The 25,638-nt window shown below is 38.7% G+C and overlaps 2 protein-coding genes across 4 annotated transcripts; both read left to right on the top strand.

Moving 5' to 3' along the window:
• The first annotated feature begins 731 nt into the window (after positions 1–731).
• kera (keratocan) lies at positions 732–6,910 on the top strand. Of its 3 annotated transcripts, none has more exons than XM_032588832.1 (3): positions 732–985; positions 5,128–5,995; positions 6,093–6,910. In XM_032588832.1, exons 2-3 carry the CDS (start codon positions 5,134–5,136, stop codon positions 6,260–6,262), a joined length of 1,032 nt encoding a protein of 343 aa, XP_032444723.1. In that variant the 5' UTR covers positions 732–985; positions 5,128–5,133; the 3' UTR covers positions 6,263–6,910. The 3 variants fall into 3 exon arrangements, with proteins under 3 accessions (XP_032444723.1, XP_032444720.1, XP_032444721.1); XM_032588829.1 differs by having other exon boundaries at positions 733–981; XM_032588830.1 differs by lacking the exon at positions 732–985 and adding an exon at positions 3,329–4,253.
• Positions 6,911–10,735: 3,825 nt separating this feature from the next.
• On the top strand, positions 10,736–25,568 carry epyc (epiphycan). Its single transcript, XM_032589266.1, has 10 exons — positions 10,736–11,019; positions 14,685–14,868; positions 21,028–21,199; positions 21,526–22,002; positions 22,240–22,443; positions 22,733–22,858; positions 23,217–23,375; positions 23,532–23,734; positions 24,482–24,577; positions 24,830–25,568. Exons 2-10 carry the CDS (start codon positions 14,692–14,694, stop codon positions 24,998–25,000), a joined length of 1,785 nt encoding a protein of 594 aa, XP_032445157.1. The 5' UTR covers positions 10,736–11,019; positions 14,685–14,691; the 3' UTR covers positions 25,001–25,568.
• Positions 25,569–25,638: the final 70 nt, after the last annotated feature.

A 25,638-nucleotide genomic window follows, 5' to 3' on the forward strand; every position in this document is an offset into this window, starting at 1 on the left:
TCCTTACAGTTCTATTTCTAGGTAAATTTGAGCAAATTTGGTTCTTTTATCATCATCTTTTATCCAAGTTTCAGTAATTTAATCTTTTTGATTATTGTCAAAAAGGTAAAATTACTAGATCATTGCATTCTTTTAGATTTTTCACTCAAATCTATTGTTTTCATTTGAATTTTACTGGGTATACTTGAATGTGGAAAACAGTTGAAATGGTTTGTCTATGTTTTGCACACTGTCTTCATGCTTTCGAAAGAAAAAAAAAGCATTCATCAAACTAACAAAAATCTCTTTTAACAAGACATTTTTGTTCTAAGCTGATGCAAAATTTACCAAAACCTCAAAGTTTTAGCTTCCATTAAGAACAATTAAACAGTCATTTAAAGTTTCTGCAAGGGAAGAATCCTGTCTGAACATTGTATTTGACAAAAATCCTTTCTACTTGAGCATTTGGTGGTAGTGGGACAACAATTAGCCTTGGGTTGTAGCAAAAGAGGGGCGGGTAACTCCTCTACAACCTCACCTGTCAGCTTAATATTACACCCCAAGGCCTGTTCGCTAAAACTGAGCCATAAACTGGTCTTTTACCCGTTCCCCAGTTATGAGTCAAAAGCAAATCCTCCTTTTAAAAAAAAAATGGTTTAGTTGGGAGGGGTTCCAGCACTTTATGGCTCTGAAGCCAACTGACTGCTGAAGATTTTAGAATAAAAAGTTGAAAGAGGTGGGAAAAAAACTGCTGGGCTGGCAGAAAATGTTAAGTGACAATTTCTGAAGGGACATCCCAGCTCGCAGTCGTCCTCCCACCGACAACACTTGCTCTAGCCACTCGGTTCAACCGGTGTGCAATGTGTTGCATGAAGATCTAACAGCAACTGAGGTCCAGTCACTATCTGCTGTGAGAGAGGACAATCATCACCGAGTCTCTGGAGAGGCGCGTTAGCCAAACCTCACCTGTCTGCAAACAGATCCCTCATTTCACCTGGAAAAGTAGGTAATAATGTTAGTTTTCTTATTTTGTGGTAAATTTTGTTAATTGTTGTTGTTAAATTTGTATAATGTTGGGACTAATGTGAAATTTTGTTTTAGCTTTCGTCGTCTGACCTTCATGCCAAAACTGAAAGGCAAGATATAAAATCTCTTGACTAGTTTAGAAATCTAAATCTTAGGTGTTTTTTTTTACATATTGGAAAAACAGTAAGATTCAACTTTGCTCCACTTTTCAAACCTATTATTGTGAATTTTTCCAAACAATATGGGCCAATGAAATCCACCCCTATACAATAATTACCCATAAACTGGGTTAACTTCTCTCAACTCTAGATATAACGATCTCTGCTAACAAACTCCTACAGTTTTAAAACACAGGAAAGCTGGATGCAGTGCTGCAAACTCATACTGTGCACATGAAGGCTGTTGTGTAATTATAATAACTGAAAAAGATCCTGGCAGGAAATTAGTACTATGAGAATCCTCAGCATGTGTTTCTCTTTAGTTTTCCCAGGCACAATGTTGCAAGTATTTGTTTTCAGTAAATATGCGTTTCATTTTACAGACACAGTAAAGCTGTGACTCACTGTTCAGCAGCAAATCTTGCACACAGGGTTATTTTTAAAAATGTATTTTACTTTTTTCTCAGACATGGTCTCGGTGGCATCAGTTCTTGGTAGTTTTTGCACATTCCTGACATCCTGCTGAGCTTAAACCCTGCAGAACTTAATTTGATGAGCAATCTGATTTACCCTCAATGCATCTCTGCGAACGTGAAAACACGTTATCAGCATTCAGGGCACACAAGGACCATGTGCTGCCGCTCAACTGCCTGCAAAGGAGGTCTGATGTCTCTGTAGCTAGTAAAGTTAAAAATGACATGATAAAAGTAAACATGGTTAAGTCTGGAGTGCAAAATCCATTAACATGGCAACTTTAAGTGTGAAATTTACCAGCACCAAACTCTAAATGCCATCACACAGCCAGCAGGACGGAGGAGTTGCATCAAGCTAACCTTAGCAGTGAGGCTTTATGAAGTAGATAGATTAATTAGAAGAGCTGTTGTTAATATATCAAAAATCTTCTTAGTAAGATTCTTCTCATATTCCTCCTAATTTGCTAACAATTGTGACAAAAAAAACTCTTTACTTTAATTCATGTGTGAATTGATGAATCCGCTCTACTGAAACCCTGTAGAGTTGTTTAAAGTATAAGATTTTTGGGGTTTTTTCCAGAAAATCCAGTTTCAGATTATTAATCCATTATGCAATCTTCCAAATTTGCATAGATCAATTACCAATGCACACAAATACACCACAGGGCGAACTGGAGGAACTCTAATGGGCTTGCACTGCTGATCAAGGATAAGTGTTGCTCCTATCCTCACAGGTTGGCAGGGATTATCTCCTATTTGATCCTTTGCCGTCATCGTCAGAAATTAGCACAGTTTCACGCCTGCATGTTAAAAGGCCATTAAGCCTGATGTTAACTCCGCTCTGAAAAAGAATTTGCATCTTATGCCTGAAGCAAAATCTCGTAAACTTACGTATGACGTCAGTCCCGTAAAACCGTTACCTCTTGCGCCAGCAGTTAATTTGTTAAACTTAGACTTTTTTCATTTCCATGCTTGATGTTATATTAGCTCGTCTGGTCAAGATAACACATCCCAACCCTAAAAAACCTGAAATCCTCATAAAATTAATATCAAGTATCAAATTGAGTTCACTTCACAAGATAAACTGTTCAAAATTATATCAATTATGTAGAATTTAGTCAAATCAACCTGACACATTTTAACAAATTCGGTTCTATTCAGGTCAATTTAGATCCAGTTACATGTGCATTCCAGTTCAATTTAAATCATTGCATGCCAACTGGTAAAATGTTATGCAACATAGGGATCCCAACTGGCTAACTTTGCAGCAGACAGGAGCCAGTTCATTTTAACAGGAAGAAACCTCCAGCAGAACCAGGCTCAGTATGAGAAGCTGTTTGCTGAAACCAATCGGGAGTCAAAAGGATAGGAAACATTTTCAAGTATTGGACCGTGACTACTCCATTCGTGAAATTCGTGAAAGAAACACTGGATCAGGAACACTTCATTGGAGAAGGAAAAATAAAGAATATGCAGTTTTTGGCAACAACTCTGTCTTCAATTACTCCATTCAGAAAAAGGGACAGAGGTAAACACAGCATCAATGAACCAGTTGTACTTTATTTGGGACGAAAACCAAATTACAGATTGGTGACTTCAGCAGTAACTTCAACATTAACTCAGGTTACAGTATCACTAGACCAGGAGTACTTTCTATAGAAAAGTATAGCTGTTAATGGAAACAACAGCTCCAGCCAGTGACTCCACTGAGGAAAAAGACATAGCTAAACACAAAATCATTGGTTTAAGGAGTACTTACACCAACAAAAAAAAAATAATGAAAACGAGATATTCATTAATGACTGACTAGGAAAGACAGTCACTAGATCATGTTCATCTGGGAAAAAATCTTTATAGGCAGCCATTGCAACAAGAAATGGAGAGAAGCAGGTGAAATCAGCAGTGTGGAAAATTACCACACAAGAATTCATGACAAATTAAATAGGGTTTCATTTGTCATGAAATTTATTTATAGCTGTTGTAATAATATCAGTTACATGTACTTTATTTTTCCGAAGTTTATCCTTGACCATGATGTCCTGTTCTTACAGTCCTGGCAGACAGGCTGTCTTGTTGGATAACTTTTAAACTCTGTTTAGATAATTTCCATGTTGGGATACAGATGTCTCTACCCTTTATACTGACTTTGTGTTTACACACTACGTTCGCTGTTGTCTGTAAGCAGCTAAACTTTGTAACTTGCAGAGTAATTGACCCTGATTGCCCTCTCAATAAATTACACACAAATGTAGCTAGAGATTTGATGAGGGGCACTGGATTTATCTACGATCGGTCATTCCTGCAGGAGGACGAAGGGCTGTCCATGTGGACATTAGCAATAGAACAAGTACGTCTAAGCAAAGTGGGCCATGTCACTGAGCACTAAAAATACTTAACAACCCGTACAACTCTAGGAGATTATGGCCCCCTTTGTTTGGGTCATCTGATTGGCTAAGAAGGGCTTTAAGGTCATCCTGAGTGACAGGTTGGCACATGTTGAATGAAACAGGCTCTGGTACAAATACGGGGAACTAAGACGAGCATCCCTGTCATTTCGGACCACGCTTGATCACTTACTGAGGAAGGAGATTGCAAAGGAAACTTTAGAGAACTAAAGGTAAGATGAGCTTCTGAAAAGGAGAGAGATTAGTCATGCTTCCCTGTGATTATAGGTGGAGATGTTTATTAGAATGAAACTCACGATTCTGTGATAGAAACAGATTTGTATTCCATTTGTCGTTGATGTTTTGTCTGCCAGGCCCATTGATACTGCCATACTGCCACACTTTGTGTACAAACTAAAGTCAAAAGCTTTGGTCTTTCTGACCACAGGAACAATTCTGAAAAAGGGGTGATTCAGCTTTGTCTTTGAAGTGAGCTCATCCAGGGAAAAGTATGCCCTATGCAAAATGAGTTCCAGACAAACATGGAGCGCATCAAGAATTTAAACAAGCAACAGATGGCAGCTGAGACAAATCAAGCGAAAGTTTAAAGGGGAGGACTGACAGGAGCCGACAAGACCTCCACTAGACCTTGTTGACCAAAATGTTTGCTTTTAATGCTTCTTTATTAGCATGTTTACAGTCAGTCACTGAACTCTAATTACTACAAATTGCACATTTCTTTTTTGTATGTCTCAATACATCAGCTAAAAAAGTTGTGCAGGTTTTTCCAGTTACAGCTGAACAAGCAGCATCTCTCTACTGAGAGGACAAATATTTGACTCGTCTAAAGCAATTAATGTTGATCCAGTCTTTTAACCTCTGCTTTTGAAAGATAAATTAATAACAGGATGATGACACTTTAAGAAACAGATCGCTGTCTTTAACATTTAGCTGTTGCTGCATCTGATGCTGGTAAATTCCTCTCATCAGCAAAGTCCCTACAGACGATTTGATTACTCAAAAGCAACTAAACTGATGAAATTTTGGTTTCCTATTTGACTTTAATTGACTACAGTAAATGTGTTATATTTTCTCTTTCAAACATAGGTCGACATGGCTGGTCTCCAGAAGATTTTGGTTGCTTTGTGCCTGGTAACACAAGCCATCAGCCAGGACATGCCTTACGAGGAACTCCTTGCCCAATTACAAGCCTGCCCTAAGGAGTGCAACTGCCCCCAAAACTTCCCTCGAGCGGTCTACTGTGACAACAAAGGGCTGAAGAGCATCCCTACGATCCCCCCTTACACGTGGTATCTCTATCTGCAGAACAATCTGATTGAAACGATGCCATTAGATGCACTTCAGAATGCAACACAGCTGCGCTGGATAAACCTAAACCGCAACAAAATTACAAGTGACAAAGTAGGCGAAGGTGTCCTAGGTGGGATGAAACATCTGGCCCACTTGTACATGGATGATAATCTCCTGTCTACTGTTCCTTCACCACTGCCAGTCAGCCTGGAGCATCTACGCCTCTCTCGCAATCGCATCTCCAAGATTCCCGCCGGTGTGTTTGTTGGCCTGGACAAGTTACACTTGCTGGATCTCCAGGGGAACAAGCTGATGGACGATGCTGTCACTGAAGTGAGCCTAAAGGGCCTCACCAGCCTGGTCCAGATCAATTTAGCCAAGAACCAGCTGAGTAGCATGCCCCTTGGACTGCCGCCTACCACCATCCAGCTTTTCCTCGATGGTAACAACATTGAAAAGATTCCTGCTGACTACTTCAAAAGTTTGCCCAAAATTACATTTCTGAGGCTCAACCACAACAAGCTTGGCAGTGCTGGTGTTCCAAAAGATATTTTTAATATCTCCAGCATGCTGGACTTGCAGTTGTCTCACAATCAGCTGACAGAGGTTCCAGTCATTCCCTCAGGCCTTGAACACCTCTACCTTGACCACAACAAGATTGCAAGTACGTGTTAGCTGGAAAAAAAACGTGTTTTGGGGAGTCTTGTTTTGTAGAACATGAATCTAAATGTCTTGTTGCACTTCTACTTGCTCTTTTCCAGGTGTGAATGGCTCTAGTGTGTGTCCCGTTTCTGTTGATTCTCTGGATGACTCGACGAACGACGGCGTGCCAAGACTTCGCTACCTCCGACTGGATGGCAATGAGATCAGTCCACCGATTCCCAGGGATGTCGTCATGTGTTTTCGTCTCCTTAGGTCTATTGTTATCTAAACAGAAAACCAATAATGTGCTGTAAACTAAATGACATTCTGCACAACTGTTGAAATGACGTGGATGTTGTTCCAGTCAATGAAACTTGAGAAGTCATCCACTGACATTAAGCTTTCCATTGTTTCATCTTGGAAAGTCTTTCAAGTGAAAAAAGGAATAAAATCTGAAAAAAGCACACTGATCAATAGATGTTTTTGATATAATATTTGCTGACCACTAGCTGTGCCTTATGTCAGTGAAGATATCCGTCTGTAGACCCCTGAACTTGTGTGTAAATAAATACAGAATGGGATATGGTGAGATTTGGGACTGAATTTCAAAAAGTTGCAAAATATCCATATTCTCTGTTTTTATTTTTATTTTTTTTTTGACACTTTATATTTGTAGATTTTGTGTTTTTATTTGCTTTTTAAAAGACAATCTGTCAAGTATGCAGAAATATATGTACTGTTGGTAATTTATTTTTATTTAATACTGGGAACGAATTTGAATCCTGTGACTACTCATGGCCAACATTACTCCTTGTTTTGTACACAAAAATGTGAATATTTGCCAACTTATTTTTAACATTCTGGTCATTTTTTCTGAATACATTGTGTGAGGGATTTCATCTTAAATTATCTTCAATAAAACTTAGAATGAACATGTGATCGTGTAATTGTGTATTTTTTTCATTTTTTTTTTTTTTTACTGTCACATGAAGTAAAAAACTTACATGAAGATTAAATGTCTACCATAATTTGCCATTTGTGGTGTGTCATAGGTTTCATTGCAGTATATCACATAATATGACTAGTGTACCTTTATATACTTATCTATGTTATTGTTCTGCCCAATTGTCTGTCAGTTTCACCAGTACTACAAAAAAAATCATTGCATAATTTTGTATACAAAGTCCATACACAATACTGAGATAGATTTTGAGCAATAGCACTAGCATGCCAGTGTTAGCATAACACTTGAAGCACTGACAGCAGCAGCAGCAGGGGAATTCATTAAAGGCTGTCACGGATTGTGTCACATCAGGACCATGGGTGTTTTAGGTGAAGTAAATATATATAAATGTAGAATGAACACCAGATAAATTCAATAGTAGCTTTTAAGACTTTTCTACCCAATACAACCACACTAGCTGGTTAACTAGTCAGGCTATCTGCAAATATAATCTGCTTGTGGTCAGCAGCTTAACACAGATACAGCTAGAGTTTTTTCTAGCCAGAAATATTACTAAACTGAATGTTTTACTGTGGCAACCAAAGAAAAGTTGTTTTACACACCATAATAATTTAGTTCTTCCACTGCTTGAACCTCAAACTGTACAATAACTGTTTGCAGTGGAAAACTTCAAAAACCCTTAGCTGTTTTGTTTTTAACCTGAAAATCTCAAGAGATTTCGCCAGGATTAGGCATCATAAGCCATTTGAGTCAGGCTAGCAGTATACTTTTACTGCCGGGCAACTAAAATTAAACAGAGCCATCATGAACACTTTAACAAAGGAGATCAACTTAGAGCATTTTATGTGGCATACAAGTTACTCTGTCATGTAATCTAACCATCGCCCTCTCAAGAGATGGTACTTTGAAGATTTAATTTGATCCTCTTCCTCATTTAGAAACGTCAAATGGGGGGGAAAAAAAGCTTCTGGATAGAAATCTTAGCTCATATAGCAGGTGCAGACAGACTTCAGCTTTCCGTCTCTGTCCTTTTGTCTCTCACTCATCAGAAGGTCTAGAGTTACAGTGGGATGAGTGGAACAGGTAGCATGTTGAGACAAAACTCTGGGGAAATATGTGTGTGTGTTCTCTTTATACTTTAAAAAAACGACTAAAGAAAATCATGACAGCATTAAAAAAAAACCTACTTCACTTACATCAATGTGAGTAATGCAAACCAATCTTGTAATCTTTGAAAACTATCAAAAATTTTAATTATTTTACTTCTCCACTGATTTATCATTTAATAGAAGAAGGGCTTATTTCTCCTTTTTTCCCCCAACTGGAGAAAAATGGAGTATTACGTTGAGGAATGAGGACTGAAACAAGAGAGGGCCAAATTTTGGAGGCTTCAGGGCATTTCATATAAAAAAACACCAGATATGATACAAGGTGTCAGTTTTTTGTCCAACTAGATCTGTTGTTCACTTCTCTTATTGGGACTGGATTGGTTTTTTGTTGCATACTGTTACATGTGATGGCGCCTGTCTCCATCAGTCAATGATCCAGAGGCAATAGATCCTGGGAAATCTCCAGTCCATCAAGGTGGAACACAGATACCCAGAAAAAAACGAGGCACAACAGTTTAACATGGATGTTTGGTCAGGATGGACATTGAAAATTCATGCGTGACCTTTGAAAAGAGGTCAAAGGTCACATGTGGGGTACCCCAAGGTTCAAACCTAGGACCCCTCTTATTCAATATTTATATGCTCCCACTAGCTCAGGTTATAACAGGAAATAATATTAGCTACCATAACTATGCAGATGACACACAGCTCTACATTACGATGTCACCAGGTGACTCAGAGCCCATCCAATCACTGAACAGATGCTTAGAACAGATAAATGTGTGGATGTGCCAAAACTTTCTCCAGCTGAACAGAAACAAAACTGAAGTTATTATTTTTGGACCTAAAGAGGAACAATCTAGAGTCAATGCACAGCTTCAGTTATTACAACTGAAAACCAGCGATCAGGCCCGAAACCTGGGAGTAGTGATGGACTCTGACCTGAATCTCCAGAGCCACATAAAGACAGTTACAAAGTCGGCCTTCTATCACCTGAAGAACATTTCCAGGATTAAAGGACTAATGTCTCAGCAAGATCTAGAGAAACTCATTCATGTGTTCATCTTCAGTCGTATTGATTATTGCAACAGCGTCTTCACAGGTCTGTCCAACAAATCAATCAAACAACTGCAGCTGATCCAGAATGCTGCTGCTCGCGTTCTCACTAAAACCAGGAAGATAGAGCACATAACACCAGTTTTAAAGTCCCTCCACTGGCTCCCTGTAGCTCAAAGAATAGACTTTAAAATACTGTTGTTAGTTTACAAATCACTGAACGGCTTAGCACCACAATACATTAAAGATCTGCTGTTGTTGTATCAACCTTCCAGACCTCTCAGGTCTTCCGGTTCTGGTCTGCTCTGCATCCCCAGAACCAGAACCAAACGAGGAGAAGCAGCTTTCAGCATCTATGCACCACAAATTTGGAACAAACTTCCAGAAAACTGTAAAACAGCTGAAACACTGACTTCTTTTAAATCTCAACTGAAAACCCACCTGTTTAGAATTGTATTTGAAATGTAATCAATTACAAATTTATTGATGGAACTTGACTTAATGATTGATTCTATATTGCATTGTGATTCTGTGTTTGTAATGATGTAAAGCACTTTGAAATGTCTTGCTGCTGAAATGTGCTATACAAATAAAATTTGATTGATTGATTGATTGATGCAGAAAGGCCCAAGCTGGGGTTTAAACAGAGAATCTTCTTGATGAAAGGCAACTGGGCCCCACCTTGCAACCTTAAACACACATGTGAGAACTGTTTGCAGATCAATTTACCATCGAGTATTATGCGGACAAAAACAATTACTTCCACTGAATCACTACAGAGTGATCAGTCCTGGCTTTGGGCTGTGCATGGTTTCTCACTGGGTTCTCTTGTTGTGTCTGTTTCAGTGCAGCACAGCTTTGAGTAAAGTGTCGCCACAAGGTACCAAGAAGCCAACCAGAAATGGATTTTGGTGCAACTATAGAAAGAAGTTAATAATGAAAAATGTATTATATTTCCAAATATGAACTTAAAGAAATTTTGTACAGAAGCAGATTATTAACAGTGAGCTACAGTAAGTAACAACATAAGCAACATAGTACAACAAAAAGATCAAAGAACAATTACTATGTTGAAAGAGTTAAATTAATGGTTTATTATGACTGAATTAAAGAGTCCGGCTCTAGGTCTGCTGAAGTGAACAGGCGGACAAAGTGTCTGATAACCGTTTGAAGCTAAGAGGCGATTGCTGCTACACCTTTTTGCTGGAAAAGGAAAATAAAAAGAATTTATCTTGGGTTTCCGTTGATCTGAGCAAGAAACGATGCAAAGAGAAATCTGCTTCACCTATAAAGGAGGGAGGGCAGAGACTGTCCTCTGAGCTGGGACTTCCTCTCAGCACCATGCTAACAGGAGCTCCTCACAGAGGTCCCATTGTGCAGAAGGGCCTCATGGATCCCTCGCACATGAAAGCAACACATGCCAGAGTTTCACCTCAGGAAAAGAAGGACAAATATTTCAGTTTGATTCGACAAAAAAAAATAGAAGGTACGCTTGTAAGGGATAAGCCACCACTTCCTGGTTGCTCTCCATTTCCCTTTGTGTCTGAAGTGTGTGTGTCCTGTTTGAGGCGATTGTGCAAGCGGGTGTACGGCACGAGGGGGGAGACGGGGGTGAAGGGGGTGGCTGCACTCAGAGTGACCAAAAGCAATCACTCCTGTCCAATCAGTCTCAGTGCCTACCTTCACACATAAGCGGCAGGGCACTCGGGTCCACACAGACCTACACATACACACACACACACACTTACACTTAGACACTTGTCACATCTGCACCCATCTTTCCCCCCACACCCACCATCACCTACGCTCCCTCTTCTTCAAGGCTACCTGTGTGACCTCTCACCATTGGCCAAGTTTCGGAGCCCTCAGCATCTCCATCACGGCTGAAGGGACCATTCGGGAAAGCAGGAGACAGAGGTAAGCATTCTTAGTGCTATGTTCATGCTGGTAGCGGGGATTAGGCAGGCTGAAGTGCATGGTTAACCCTTTTAAAAACAGTGGCATTCAGATTTTAAACAGGTGCAGTAACACCAACCGGTTTGAGTTAGATGCCTCGCTTTCACGTCACCGCAGTAGTTTTCTTTCATTATCTTTTTACTACTGGTAATTTCATTCACTTACGTAAACTTCAAGAATGGGTTGTAGAGAGATTGGGGCTCATAATTTTAAAAATTGCATGTTTAAGGACTTGTCTTGCTCAAACGTGAAGCTGCTAAATTGTATTTCTTCAACGCAGAAGTCCTCCCAGGCACAGGTGCTTCTGCAGCAAAGATCTTTGGAATGTTGCAAATTATTTGCACAAATGATTTTTTGTGCTTTTAACTAAAAATCTTTACGCTCACAAAAACATGATGTTAGTGTGAATGTGGCAGTTTATGCTATAGTCTCCAGCAGAGGGAATATCATTGGGTCTGCTTGAGGCTTCTGAGGGAGAAAAGGTAGAATCGCTGGATATCAGGCATGCTCAACATGTAGCCAAACATAACAAGGAGGCAGTCTAGAGGAAAGACACAAACACAGCTTCCACACACTGTACGCTGTGATGGCCTGTATAAAAGCAAAGCTCTGTGCTGTCTTTAGAAAAGTCCTTCTTTCAGTCTAGCTGTGCTGGATTTCTCCTGATCGGTCTATTTCTGTAGCAATGCCAACCAGTCAACTCCCTCAGCAAAGTGCATCAAGTTCATGCTGAAGTCAGAGAAGGGGCTGATATTATAATCTGTATTTTATTGTGGTCACGTGCAAAAAATAAATTGGATGAGCATTTCATGATTGGTTTTATTTGTGCCCTCGTTCCAAAATAGCAGCAGATGTTTCTTGGTTTTCTGCCAATGAAAGATAGATGTGTGAGGGTTACATCTTGTAACTGTAGGGGTGAATAAGTGTGTGTGCATCTGTGTGGGTGTGTGTGCCTAAGCCCCGTCTCTGCTGAATGAAGCTATTCCTCGTGACCTGCAGCAGGTTGCTGCCATCCTGTCCACAAACCTCGGTGGAATTTGGAGTTTGAGTGCTGAGACGAGCTGCGAGCGGGCCTCATAAAGGCTCTCTGTGAAGGCCGAGGGGTCGGGTTAGCGCAGAAACCTCTCTCACCTCTCCTTTTTCTCACTTACTCGCCCGGACTCAACTTTTTTTTTTCCTGCACTTTCTCCATCTAACCCTGAGGGCCAACATCTTGTCTGTGTCTCCCTCTCCATGACGCTCCTCTTTTCTTCTTCTCTCTCTCCTTGCTCACCGTTTCTCTGCCCTGGCCTGGAGGACTCTCTCTCTGCTCCCATAGTGCCATCACTGGGTCTTTAGTGCCGACACATTGAAATGTTTTCAGTCATTTAATCCTAAATCCCAGGTCTGCAAGGAGTTAACCTCATTAAGCAGTAATTAACATATGCTAATCTTATTAGTGCTTTCCGCTTTGGAGTAATTCATGAACTTAACGGCCTGTACTCCAGAGGAAATAACAGGATCATGAGCAGTTGCTCTCTAGGTCAGGACAGTGCAAAGGGGACAGTCATGTTGAAAATGATTCATGTTTATTTTAAAGTTTTAAAGATGTCTCTGTTGAGATTTTTGTAGCTTTAGGCAAAATATTTTTGTCTGATTGGGAAAAATCCTTAAAAACTTTATGGCAAAATTCCCAGACGTTACAAAACTGTATGCTTATTTTATTCTGCCATTACAACTGAATGTCCTCTATGTGGGACAACAAATGCCATTTCTATTCTACTGCACAAATGCTTAAATAATTTAGGACAGTCCAAACATTTTTAGTGCCAGTGTTATGAAAGCCATTTTCTAGGTTGTCTGTGTTTTCACCATTTTTTATGCAGAGTGGAAATACATTTCCACTCTGAAACTTTTTTCTTGAAACTTTATTCACATAAGTGCACAGAATCAGTTTACTATTCCCTCACCAAAGTTGGAATAAACATTTTACAGAGCCTTCCGAACACTTTACACCACAAACTCCAATATTTTTATTAGGATTTCATGCAAGACCAATCACAAACTGTGGCGTGCATTGGTATTCAACCCACTTTCCTCTGGTAAACATAAACTGCAATTTTTAGAAATCCCTCATATCGTAATATAAAGCCATCCAAGTAAACTGACAGGTCAGACGATGAGCATATCAATCAGAGAAGCAGTTAGAAGCAGAAGACTCGGACATTTTGGAGAATATGAAGAGATGCTTGAATGTGCCGACGAGACTGAAATAAGTGCTGCACTTTGTAAATCTGAAATTTTGTCAGCCATCTTTGTAACTACCAGCCATGTATGGAATACAGCAACCATTAGGAAGAAGGTCTGATGGTAAGAAGAAGCAAAAACGGAAACTTTTGACCTTTGTGTAAAAATGTTAAACCACTCATCACTCTTAAACTATCACACTGTGACACATAGTAGTGGCGGTATCAGGCTGTGGGATGTTTTTCTTCAAGAAATTGAGAATAAATAGGACTGTATAAAAGGTAACAGTAAGGAAGAGGCTGTAAAAGACTCTTCACACCTGAGGGAAACCTTTAAATGAGTTCAAATGTCCACATGTAGCTACGCAGAAGGCAAAGACAAGCAGCATAAAAGATACTTTACAAAGTATCGGGCTGAACACAAATGTCCGCCCTACTATACAGGTTTTTATTTGTAAGAATTAAAAAAAAACATGTGAATCACTTCCTTCTACTTCACAATTATGTAGTACTTTCTTTGCTTAAAAGTTGTAGTTATTAGATGTTTGTTGTTAAAATATAAAAACATTTATAGTGCCAAAGACATAATGCTAGAAGTATAACATTCAAGATTTACATTGATGAGAAATAAATACACTGATTGTTTCAAACCATACTAAAGCAGTGTTGGCATAAATATTTACCGTGTCTGAGTCTAACCAGAAAATTGTACAAAACAATTACAATAACTTAATCTGTCACATATTAAATGGTCTGCCTTTTGAGTACAGACAACTATCATCTCCTCTGATCACAAATGGATCATTATATGTGCCATCATAAAAACAATTCCTTACATTTCTGTTGCTATGGTTTCAGCTATGGTCAAGTAATTACCATTTAGTAAAACATGAAACCATCAGAGTTGCTTCATTTAAGAACAACAGGTACATTTCCAGAAAATAGTGGATATAGGTTGCTTTTTTATTTTTTTATTTTTTTTTTGTGAAATATATTATAAATGTCTTAGTTGTCAATGATACGACAAAAATGTGTTTTGGTTTAGGAGAAAGAACCTGGTTAGTCAAACAGTGACCCATAAAAAGGAGAGGTGAACTGAGGCCTATGAGCTCCTCAATGAAATTATAAAACTGGTTTAACCAGAAATAGAATCCCTTGTGCTTCGATCCCGTACCTGTCTGCACCTCCATAATAAGATCAGCGACCTTAGTGGTCAGGGAACGAGGTCAGACCTCAGTCTTTGGCACTATTACTGGCTTCCAATTCCAGTTTTATTCACTTTATATTCACGTAAAAATTTACACCACAAAACACTCACGTACAACATAAAAACTGTACTTGTTAAGCAACCAATAAACTAAAGAAACCTCAGTTTAATTCTGCTGCTCTGTTATTTTACAGGTGGACCATGAGGATCTTTTTGTGGCTCTTGTTCGGACTCTTCGTCCTCAAAGTGGTGGCGGCCAGTCCCAGATTTTCCCGGCAGGTGGACTTTGACTCATACAATACAGTTGACTATGATGAAAGAGAAGACAATTTTGAAGATAACTATGACTATGGGAAAATGACAGTTGCTGATCCTGAGGTAAGAGGTTTTAACTGTGCTCAAGCTTTCACAATCTGCATAAACACCTTAGCTTTTATTTAATGTTTGAAAATTAAAGTATTTTATTCCTTTACCATCAGCATACATTTGATGAATTGGAGCATGATATGCTTCATTTTTGGACATCTCATTTGTTACAACAGAGATTGTAACAAAACCAACAAATGATGGTAATTTTTTAATTAAAGCAGTGTTTTTGTTGAACGCGTGGTTTTGAGCTGAGGTCACGGGGTTCTTTGAGCAGACTGGAATGCTGCGGATGGCAACTGGAGTGATTTGGAGCATTGACAGATTTATTTCTTAGTGTTCAGTACAATTGAGCCAAACATTCCTCAGTTTATTCTTTGGCCAGCCACTGTTATAGGGTCAATGCCCCAGAATCCTGCATGCACCTGGAGCCGTTTCAGCTGGAAAATAAATGAGTTGGCCCCGATAAGAGCCTCATTCTTCTTTGCCCTAGACTTGAGTTTTTGTTGAAGGCTGGGATTTTAGTTACTCTTGTAAGTAAGCACACTTCTAATTTAAAATACATGAGAGTAAACGTAAAGTAGAAAGGTACAACTAAGACAAAAGAAGCATCCCTTGCATCCAATGGTTATAATATAAGCTTACTTAAATCGCTTATGAACACAAATATCAAATCAGCTATTCACAATGCATTTAGGCATCATTTAGGCATCTAGACATGGGGACTAGCTAAAGTTCAAAATGAGTATCGGAATCGGAAAGAGAGTCAATATAAGTGACTTTGAAGGTGACATGGTTGTTGTTGCCAGACAGGCTCTTCTGAGTATTTCAGAAAATACCAATTTTTAAGAAAAAACATTGAGTTTTCCAAGAATGGCCCAAAAAAGACAGAGAAAGCACCCAGTGAGTAGCCATTTGGTGTAAATGACTTATTAGAATGGTAAATCCAATTATTGAATATTGTTTAAATACCACAAACTAACTATAACTATTGTTGCTGACCATGTCTATCCTGTTATGATCATAGTTCATCCATTTTGTAACAGAGATGTGCACCAAATGGAAAACCTCAATTAATCCCAAACTACTTTCTTGAACATTTCAGTGAGTTCATTATTCCACAATGGAATACAAATGTGATGGATTACATTCATCACCTGAAGTGATCTATCATAGTGAAACATCATGGATGTACACCTGACAAATGTTCTCACTGTGGAATAAAACCTGAGGAATCATTCAAACAACTTGTTGGAACTGTACTGCTAAGAATGAGGGCCATCCTGAAGGGAAAAGGAAGTCCTACTTGACACTAGTGCTCGACAAAAGTAGTCAGAGAGTGAATACTCTCTTCAAAAGGCTTAAATAGAGCCACGTCGTTGATATAAAATACAAGGAGTGGTCAGAAAACAACAATCAGGTAAAATAAACCAATCTCGAAGCAATTATAATTGTGCGGCAGTACAATAGCTTGTACTTTTCCATTACTAAATGGAAAAGTAAAAAAAGCATTTTTAAGCTGTGACCATTCTAATGTTGCTACAGCAACATGTTGACCTTAAAAAATACAACATGCTTTAGTGCTGCCTTTGTAGATTCACTGTTAAGTTGCTATAGGCCTATCATTACCACAAGAATGGGTTGCAGTTGAGATGTGCTAATGACAAGAGCAAATTAAAAATGGCTCCCAGCAGCTTAAGCTAAATCATGTTTAAGTTGGTTTTGATGTGGCAACGCTGGGTTTAACCAGCATTACCAACCAAGGAAATTGGCCTGGCTTCCTCAATAAAACAAACCCTCTACATAAACTTTTCACGTGGCTCGCCATCGAACAACCAGCTTAAGCCAAGCATAATCTAAACCAATTTTAGTTGTTTTGTAAGGCATATTTACTGTGACTTTATGCCTTTTCAAGCCAAAACCACTGTATTTCTCCCCAAACAATGACTAAGAAATGTAATCACAGTCATTTTAAAGCTCTAATCAGCATGACTCAGTGGTGTAGTGTGAAATTGCACAGCTGAATTACTTCACAATTACTGAGCGTTGGAAAACTGCTGTTTTGCTTGGAAATCATTTGATAACAATTAGCAAAACAGAATAATGCAGGATGTTGCTTCAGGCTTTGTGGCGTTTATTGTTCTTTTACTTTTCCTGGCTTCCTACACAAAGGCTACATAAATTTTTATGCTTTCCACATACCATAAACTCAAAGGTTTGACACATAATTGTAGTGCAGGGAAATCACCAGGGAACTGGAAAGTTTAGCTTTCTTGATAACACAGAGAAATGTGAAGGGGAGACTTTCAGAGGGTTGAAGAACAAATGTCTTTCATATACAAACATAGAATCTCAGGGGAGAAATGAGGCGGTGATGAGCTCCATCCCTGGAATGCTGAGTCTTTGCTTTTCATGGCCAACTCTACTTTGGCATTAACCTTCTTTCCCTCTGGGTTTTGTCTCTCTCAGTTGAAAATAAGCCTCATCTACATTGTTATTCAAGTAAATCATCCTCAGTCTGCTGAATTCAAATGCTTTAATCACCATCTTTGGACTCATTCATGCATTTTTTGTTTGCCCATGCCCTTTACTTTCACAACTGAAGCAGCAAGTAACTTCAGATTTCTGTATTTTTGCACTATAGCAACATTCTCTAACATGGGTGCATTTAGTCCTGATCTAAAACATTCAAGGACTTTCCATGTGCATCTGTTTGGAAAGTTGCATAACAATTTACCCTACGTTCTGTTTCCGCTGAGAACATTGAAGTCATTGATCAAGTTTTTTGTGTAACATGTCTAAGATCAATATTCAGATGTTAATATGATCACAAAATGGATGATTATATTGTGAAATGATTTGATTTGAAGAACGGACGGGTTTGATCTAGGAACAGTTGCATTAACTTATGGACAATCTAGAAACAGTACAATGGCATTTCAAAACAAATACATCAATTTTTGCTTTCTGAGAGAAGACTTGGCTGAATAAATTTAATAAAAGGAAGATAATTATCCCACAAATTAGGTACGTGTATCTAACAACTTTAAAAATCCTATGTTCATAACCTAAGATTTATGTTTATGGAGTGTGGGAGGAAGCTGAAGTACCTGGAGTTTGCATGTTCACAGGAAAAGACCCAAAGCCAGGGTTCAAACCCAGGACATTTTTAAAACTCAATTACGTTATTCTGTTTAGTTCATACAAAAAAATTAAAATCAAAACATTTTAAATATTATCCATTCCAGAAAACAAATGACAAAATAACCCAGTCATTAGCCAACAACTAATCCCAGTTCAACACCAGTTTAAAATCTTCTTTGGCTACGGGATTTGTAATAATCCTGTAATGTAACAATGTTTTCTAGCTGGCCAACATTAACAAAAAGGGATTGTAAAATCTTCTTGGGAAGGTGTGTATGATCCGTCTAACAAAGTCAAAACATATCAAGGTATACAGAAATTGCAAAATGCAGGTAAGGCTTTAAAACTGCAAACATTTGGTGTCGTACTGTTTCTGCAATACAAAGTGTTGGACAGACCAGTGTTTTTTTGTTGTTTGAAATGTAGAGTAAAAAAGGATGATGCTCTATCCCCACCTGTTGCTGAATATTGCTAGTTAGCTGGGGCTGTAGCTGAGGGTTACGTTTCATGGTGGTTTTACATACTTTTGCGATTTTGGTGTTTAGATGATGCACACCTTTAAGTTGCACTAAACTGTTTCATCTTGACAAGGAATTTCTCTTTACTACAGGTTTTTAAATGATAGTCCTGAAATGTGGAAAGTTTGATTAAACTTTTTCAAAAACGAGAGAAAGAATACCCCCAAACATGGATTTTTAATTATTTTTCTTTTGTTAGTCAACACTCATGGATAGTGATGGTTAATGGATTAAATTTTTTGTTTTTAACATTATGTATGGTGTGAATGATGATGCATGACAGGAAGAGTGAGTTTCTTGTTAGACACCTACAGTCTCATATCGGTTCCTCTGCAAGCTGAAATGTTTCAGAAAAGCTCTGCAGTCTTCTGGTTCCTGCTTTCACATTCTGAACACCTTAATGCAAGTTTATATTTTATTTTCCCATGCTGCTTTCAGAGTTCTTCTTTTATTTATCTGTTTATTTTTTGGTCGCTAGCCTTTAACCTCTTCTTTTCCCATAGGTATGTATGTTTGCTTTGGAGAAAGGGGAAATGAAGGGGAGTAGTGCAGTGAACCAACACTGTACATGACTTTTCAAAGACTTACCTTGTTGTATGCCAATCTGTGTGTACGCTAACTTTAGAACATGACATTCAGAGCTGAATATCGCTATTCTAGAATTTCTCCTGCTTGCTTTCTGGGTACTACATGTTCTACTAAGAATCTATTCCCTGGACTCGTTTTCAATGACAAATCTTGGCTCATTGATATCTAAAGACATTCGGGTTGACTCACTTGCACAGATTCAAATTTTTGCAGCTACCATGTGTGTCTTGGTTCCACAAGGACCATTACGGATTTTAGTGGGTTGAGTCATCTGGAGCGTCAGGTACTACCTGTGTGTGGGAGTTCATTACCCTCAGCTGGAAAAATGATAGAACTGCAGGTTCCATCAAACACTAGGACATCAGAGGGCAACTGCAAAGAAAAGAAATGCAGCTACAACACCACATGGATGTGATCAAAGCTTTTAAGTCTCAAAAACTGCAATTTATAAAGTTTTGCATGGTTTCCTATTTGTTTCCGACATTAAACCTAATACTGGTTGGCTTTGTATACATAAGTGCAGAGAATTTTACTTATGATGGGATTTGTAATGTTAAGAATAGCAGAGACATTTTGGTTATCATCTTAAATGTTTACTTTTTTGTCTCAAAAAATATAAATTTAATGGCTACTCACTTGCTGTTGGTTTGCATAAAGCTCCAAACATTTAAAATTTGGGTATTTAACCAGTAATGTAGTAAACAGCAAGGTATTTTGTTTTTGGGGGGAGGGGATGTCGTTTTTTTTGTTTGTTTTGTACAATAAATTGTTTTGCTAGAGAACATCTTTGTACATTTATACAATCAGAATATATACATTTTCAAGGGAAAGCATCAATTACTAACAGTGGAGGCTTTTTTTTCTTCAGATATAAATGCATCTGATCTGAGGACAGTTTTTGACAGTTTGCTTCCATCTAGTGGTGAAAGATTTAAGACATTTATCTTGGATTCCTGACCTTTGTGCAGGTGATAAAAGTTCTGTATAATGGTTGTTAAAATTTGTAAAGTTCTGAGTAACCTGTGCTAAGATTTTTGTTTGTGCCCAGTTTTATTAGATTAGATTTTTAATGTGCAAACTGGTCAGGCTTCTATAATAAATTCTATAAAGTATTCAGTTCATATTACACCACAATTTCATCTAAAATTAGATGTAGCTGATTGACCGTCACCCAGAAAACAACCACAAATTAAGGAAACAGTACATGCTTTTGTTTTTAAGTGATTGAAAAAGCAGGTTTTCATATGCAATTCATAATCTGGGGTAGTTGGGGGAAGAAAATTGCTTTAAAGTTTCTAAATTTCTTAAAATATAAAGTAAAAAAAAAATTTAAAAAATTGGGTTGGCAAGAAAACAGAACCCATCCATCAAGAGACTATATATACTCTGAGGGAGTAAACAACATGAAACAAGACAGGTGTGATGATTAACAAATAAGGAGCAGGTGTGAAGAAAGCAGCAGGAAGCACCTTAAAGGGGAACAAACAATAACCATAGAGACAAAACAGCTTTGAAGACCAAAAAGGAACCTAATAAAGTTTACGTAAATTCATGACTTAAAATTATTCAATAATAACTGGATGGCAACAATGGTAATAGGCGTTTGTCCTGTTCAGTATAATAGTTTACCACCACCAGCGTATGAATGGCGCTCAAACATGAGTAACAATTTTCCCCACAATGACTCTTTCTCAAAAATATATTTGGGCTCTCAGAATGTATTCTTCTTATGCAAATATTGTTTATTAGAATATTCCCTGTTAGAAAAACATTTTAAAATGCCCTTTTATGAGCGAATAAAAATAATCCATGAGCACAAACCAGAATATGTTGGTAAAATGTAAGACACGTTGAGTGCTAGGGATAGGATTGAAACAGGGATGCTTTATGTCTTGACTCACTGCTAGTGTTTTTCTTTCAGCCAGAGATTGAGGAGCCGGATTATCAGGTTCAGGATTATAACTATCCTGAACCAGAAGTAGAAGCAGAAGAAAAGGAGGAGGAAGAGGAAGAAGAATTGCCTCTAAAATCTCAAGCTGTCCCTCAGGGTTCTGGTGGATCTGGTGTCCTCATGGGTCCAGACACAGAGAAAGGTCTGAAGAATATATAACTACTTGACGTATGAGTGCACGCAATTCAATAGAGGGCTCTAGAATTTCCCTTTCTTATTATGTAGTGAAAGTAGCTTTATTGGAATAACTGGGTATCCCACTCATCCTTCATCTCAACCCATCCTGGAAATTCTGTTTTCCATTTGCATGTTATCCATTTAACTGGCAGTCAGTGGTTAAATGTGTTGTGTTGACTGTGTCTGTTTCTCATGTTCTTAACCCAATAGTCATTGTTCTCCAAATCTGATCAATGATCTGTTTCAGTCCTGTCTGTCTGTTTATCAGTACCTCGTTTTGTCTCTAACAAGAGGTGGAGCTGCGTCAGGCAACGGTCGATACTCTTCATGTTTCCGGGGATTTTGGAGGCTCTATAGGGTCCGGAGAAACTTCAGCAGCTTCCGGGGCCTCTGGGTCTGCCGTCTCAGGAGACATCCTGGTCTCCAGTGGCTCCGGGGATTTTTCTGGTGACATTATTCTGATATCTGGGGATCCAGAAGAGTTCATTATAACCAGTGGATCTGGGGAGTTCTTGACAGGTGGGGATCTCTTGATATCTGGGGACATTCCAGGATCTGGAGACGTCACTGGGTCTGCTTTTTCGGGAGACTCTCTCCCTGAAGATTTGAAAATGGTCACTGAACTCCCCTTTGAAACCGGAGTATCTGGGGACCAGTCTGGCTCTGGGTTCTCTGGAGATCTTTTGAGCTCTGGGGCCTCTGGAACCTCTGGGGATTCTGGGGACTCTATTGATTCAGGATATTCAGGGATAACTTTGATATCTGGAGGTTAGTACCTTGAATGAACGTGTGATTCATGCTAATTAACTATTGTTCCATTTAACTGCTCTCTTCAATAATGTAGTTAAATGTTGACCTTAATTATTTGTGCAACACATTATGATTGTATTCAACTTTTTCACCACAATCATCAGTTTCTAACACATTGTTTCATTCTAAATGTGAGTGTGATTGATTGTCCCTCTTAACCTCCAACTCCTAACACCAACCCTCGGCTCTAACAAGAGGAGGAGCTTCTCCCTTCTGTAGATAAAATCCCAGAGGAGGCACTGAGTGCTTCTGGGACGCCCTCGGGAGACATTGACGCCTCTGTAGACATTGAAGCCTCTGTAGATTCAGAGGTCTCTGGAACCTCTGGACTTCCTAGTGTCTCTGGGTCAGGAGACATTGAGGTCCTTGTGACAATTCGACCCAGAGAACCAGAAGAAGGTCAGTATCTAAGATAGAATTGTGTGTTGAAGACAAAGGAAAATGGAAGATTGGATCTTAGACACCCTCCTAACTTGTTTTATGTGGTTTTTGTCTCAAGTACATTTTCTCTAACCTTGTTGGCAATTACATTTTATGTCATTAACCGAAAAAAGTGAGGTCCACGTAATCCTAATCCAGAAAAATGCATAACCACTTGTTTAACACTGCTAAACTGCTTTGCTGCTTCCTGTCCCATGTCCACCTCAATCTAACCTTTTTTTAACACCTAATCTTGTCTCTAAACAAGAGGAGGAGCCGTTTCCAACTACAACTGAATCCCCTCAGGAGGGGAAAACAAGTATAGAAGAAGATACAGGGCTCTCTGGCTTCCCATTGCCAGAGGAGCCAGGGGAGACCGAGGTTATCGATGAAGGTCAGTACTGTTCAGGGCCTAATCCAGACTGGGAGTTTTAAAAGATCAAAGTCATAACAGGCAGTTGAACCAATGAAGCATAAAGGAAAAAGTGGAAAACCTCAAATATACTGTGACTAGAGATATTCAACACATAAAGTATGGTTTTACTGTAGTATTTGTAAATGCTTATGTTTGCATAAATGTTGGGCTTCTGGTCGTTTCAGTTTAAGAGGTGAGGGTTTAAACCATTCTGAACATCCTTAATCCTGCAAAAGGGCTTTTGGGATACATAAAGAAACATCTCCAGCCCCTCTATGATTTATATTTGAATTCTGTTTCTATTCTTCTGTCCCTTTTCCCTCTCGATGTTTTCCAGGATTGCCTGTTTGCTTGCTGTGCACATGCCTCGGTGGTTCGGTCTACTGTGACGACTTGAAGCTGAACAGTGTTCCACCTCTGCCCAAAGACACCACTCACTTCTACGCCCGCTACAACAGAATCACAAAGATCAGCAAGTCTGACTTCGCCAACATGAGTATGCATCCTGTTTGAATGAAAATGTATGGTTAGTAGAGCAGAAATGTTCAGAAGCAAAGTTAACCTTTTCAGTGTTTACAACTCCAAAGTAGGTGTGAGCGGTCAGTGAACACACAGCATGAGTATCTGAGGATGATGTTTTATTGCCTTCCAGACAAGCTGAAGAAGATCGACCTGACTGCTAATAGAATAACCTCCATTGAGGATAGAACGTTTATGGGCCTGCCTGAGCTGGAGGAGGTGATAATCAGAGAAAATCACATCTCACAGCTGCCAGCCCTTCCCGAGACCATGACCCTGATTGATGTCAGCCACAACAACATTGGCTCAAAGGGTATTCATAAAGAGGCATTTAAAGTATGTACACCTTCTTCAGTAAATTTCTTTCAATGAGTACTTGTGTATGGTGGCAAAGTTGACAGAAAATTTGAGGAAGACTCATCCATTTTGCATTGCATGCTCTCATTTTAAGCCAGATTCCAAATACTGATTCTAACCAAACGGGGAAGCTATCATCAAAATGTTTTAAAAGTGAACAGAATGACTTTCTATTGGATAGAAACAGATCATACAAGTTAATGACAACCACTTTGTCCAAAAAGACAGAGTTAATTGTATTTTATATAGGGAAGAAAAACAAAGCATATGCAAAGGTAATGGCAGCAACAACTTTGTAAATTACTCAGTCTAGAACAGGGGTGGAAAAGACCAGTTAGACAGCTACTATCCTGTAAATTTTAGATACATCCCTTCTCCATCAAACCTGAATCAAACGAATGGCTTGACTACCTCTGATCTCGAAAATAGACCTTTCTGTCAGAAAGGAAAACAAAAGAAGAGTTAATTATTTCCATTGGTAAAAACACACAGCCAAATGCAGAATCATAGAACCATGAGTACTTTCTTTGAAAGATAAACAAAGAGGACACAAAGTTCATGGCAGCAATAGTTCCGCCCTGAAATTAGACAAATGCAGAACCAATGAGCATTATATATATTATCCTGTAAATAATATACGGATAGTTACAGTAGAAAATAAAAAAGTTTTGTTGTGCAAATGAAATTTTAAATCAAGTAATATCTTTGCTCTTCTCTGGATTACAGGACATGACTGGCCTGCTGTACCTTTACCTCACCGATAACAACGTTGATTATATTCCAGTGCCTCTACCAGACAGCCTACGCTCGCTACACTTACAGGTGCACAAAATCTGGTTTCATATCTTGTTGTTGACTGTACACTAATGGAGGGGTATATATTTTTCAGTATAGGGTGTTGCATTCTTTGAATTAAAAGTCTTTTCAAACACAACAACCATCACAAAATAGCACAGCTCTCTTCTTGCAAATTGCCAAACTTCAAGATGAGCGGGTTAGACTTCAGAACTAAATCAACTAGAATTTTCAAGAGACTACATGACTGAAAAACCTTCTTTTCCTGTTCTGTTGCAGCGTAACAACATTCAGATGATGCACGAGGACACGTTCTGCAACCTGAACGACTTCAACTACATCCGAAACGCGTTGGAGGACATCCGTCTGGACGGAAACCCCATCAACCTCAGCAAGACCCCGCAGGCTTACATCTGCCTGCCCCGTATACCCATCGGGAATCTCATTTAACTCAGACTCCTGCAAACTTCTTTGTACATACTGACATGCAGAGTTAAGCTATATTCATTGTTCAAATTACCAGTCATTTCCGAAGGTGTGTTTCCTACATGCTGCTGACAGATGGAACCAATCTGTAAAACTGTGTGCAATCTGTGCGGAAATGTTCAGCATCGCCCAAAGAGCAAATACGACTGATATTCCAACAATCAAGCACATATACACGACCTTCTTCCTGTTGCTCAGTATTTTCATGCCAACACAATATAAATTGTATAAAGCTTTACTCAAATACACATGCAAGCACACAGTGTGTGCTTTATTTTGCCAATACTTCAGAAGTACAAATCTGTATTATTCAAAGAGCCTCACCGGATGTTTATGTTTCTGTTCAGTGTCTTTTCCAAAAACCAACCAGTAATGTGTTGTTTAAAGGTTCACTTTGTAATAAAAAAAAATTATTAATTTTAAGATAAATGACTAACACTTCTTTGGCAATGTATACAAGCAAAGACTTTAATGAAGCTGGAGCTGGATGAGAATTGATGCAACGTAATAAACCAAATGCATTTAAACACAACTTCTGGTTGTAAAGTTTGTACTGTAATATAAAATAAATATATTTAGACTTTGTTTCTTTACACAAACTG

The sequence above is a fragment of the Xiphophorus hellerii genome, chromosome 17, assembly GCF_003331165.1.
Source record: "Xiphophorus hellerii strain 12219 chromosome 17, Xiphophorus_hellerii-4.1, whole genome shotgun sequence".
NCBI classification, from domain to species: Eukaryota; Metazoa; Chordata; class Actinopteri; order Cyprinodontiformes; family Poeciliidae; genus Xiphophorus; species Xiphophorus hellerii.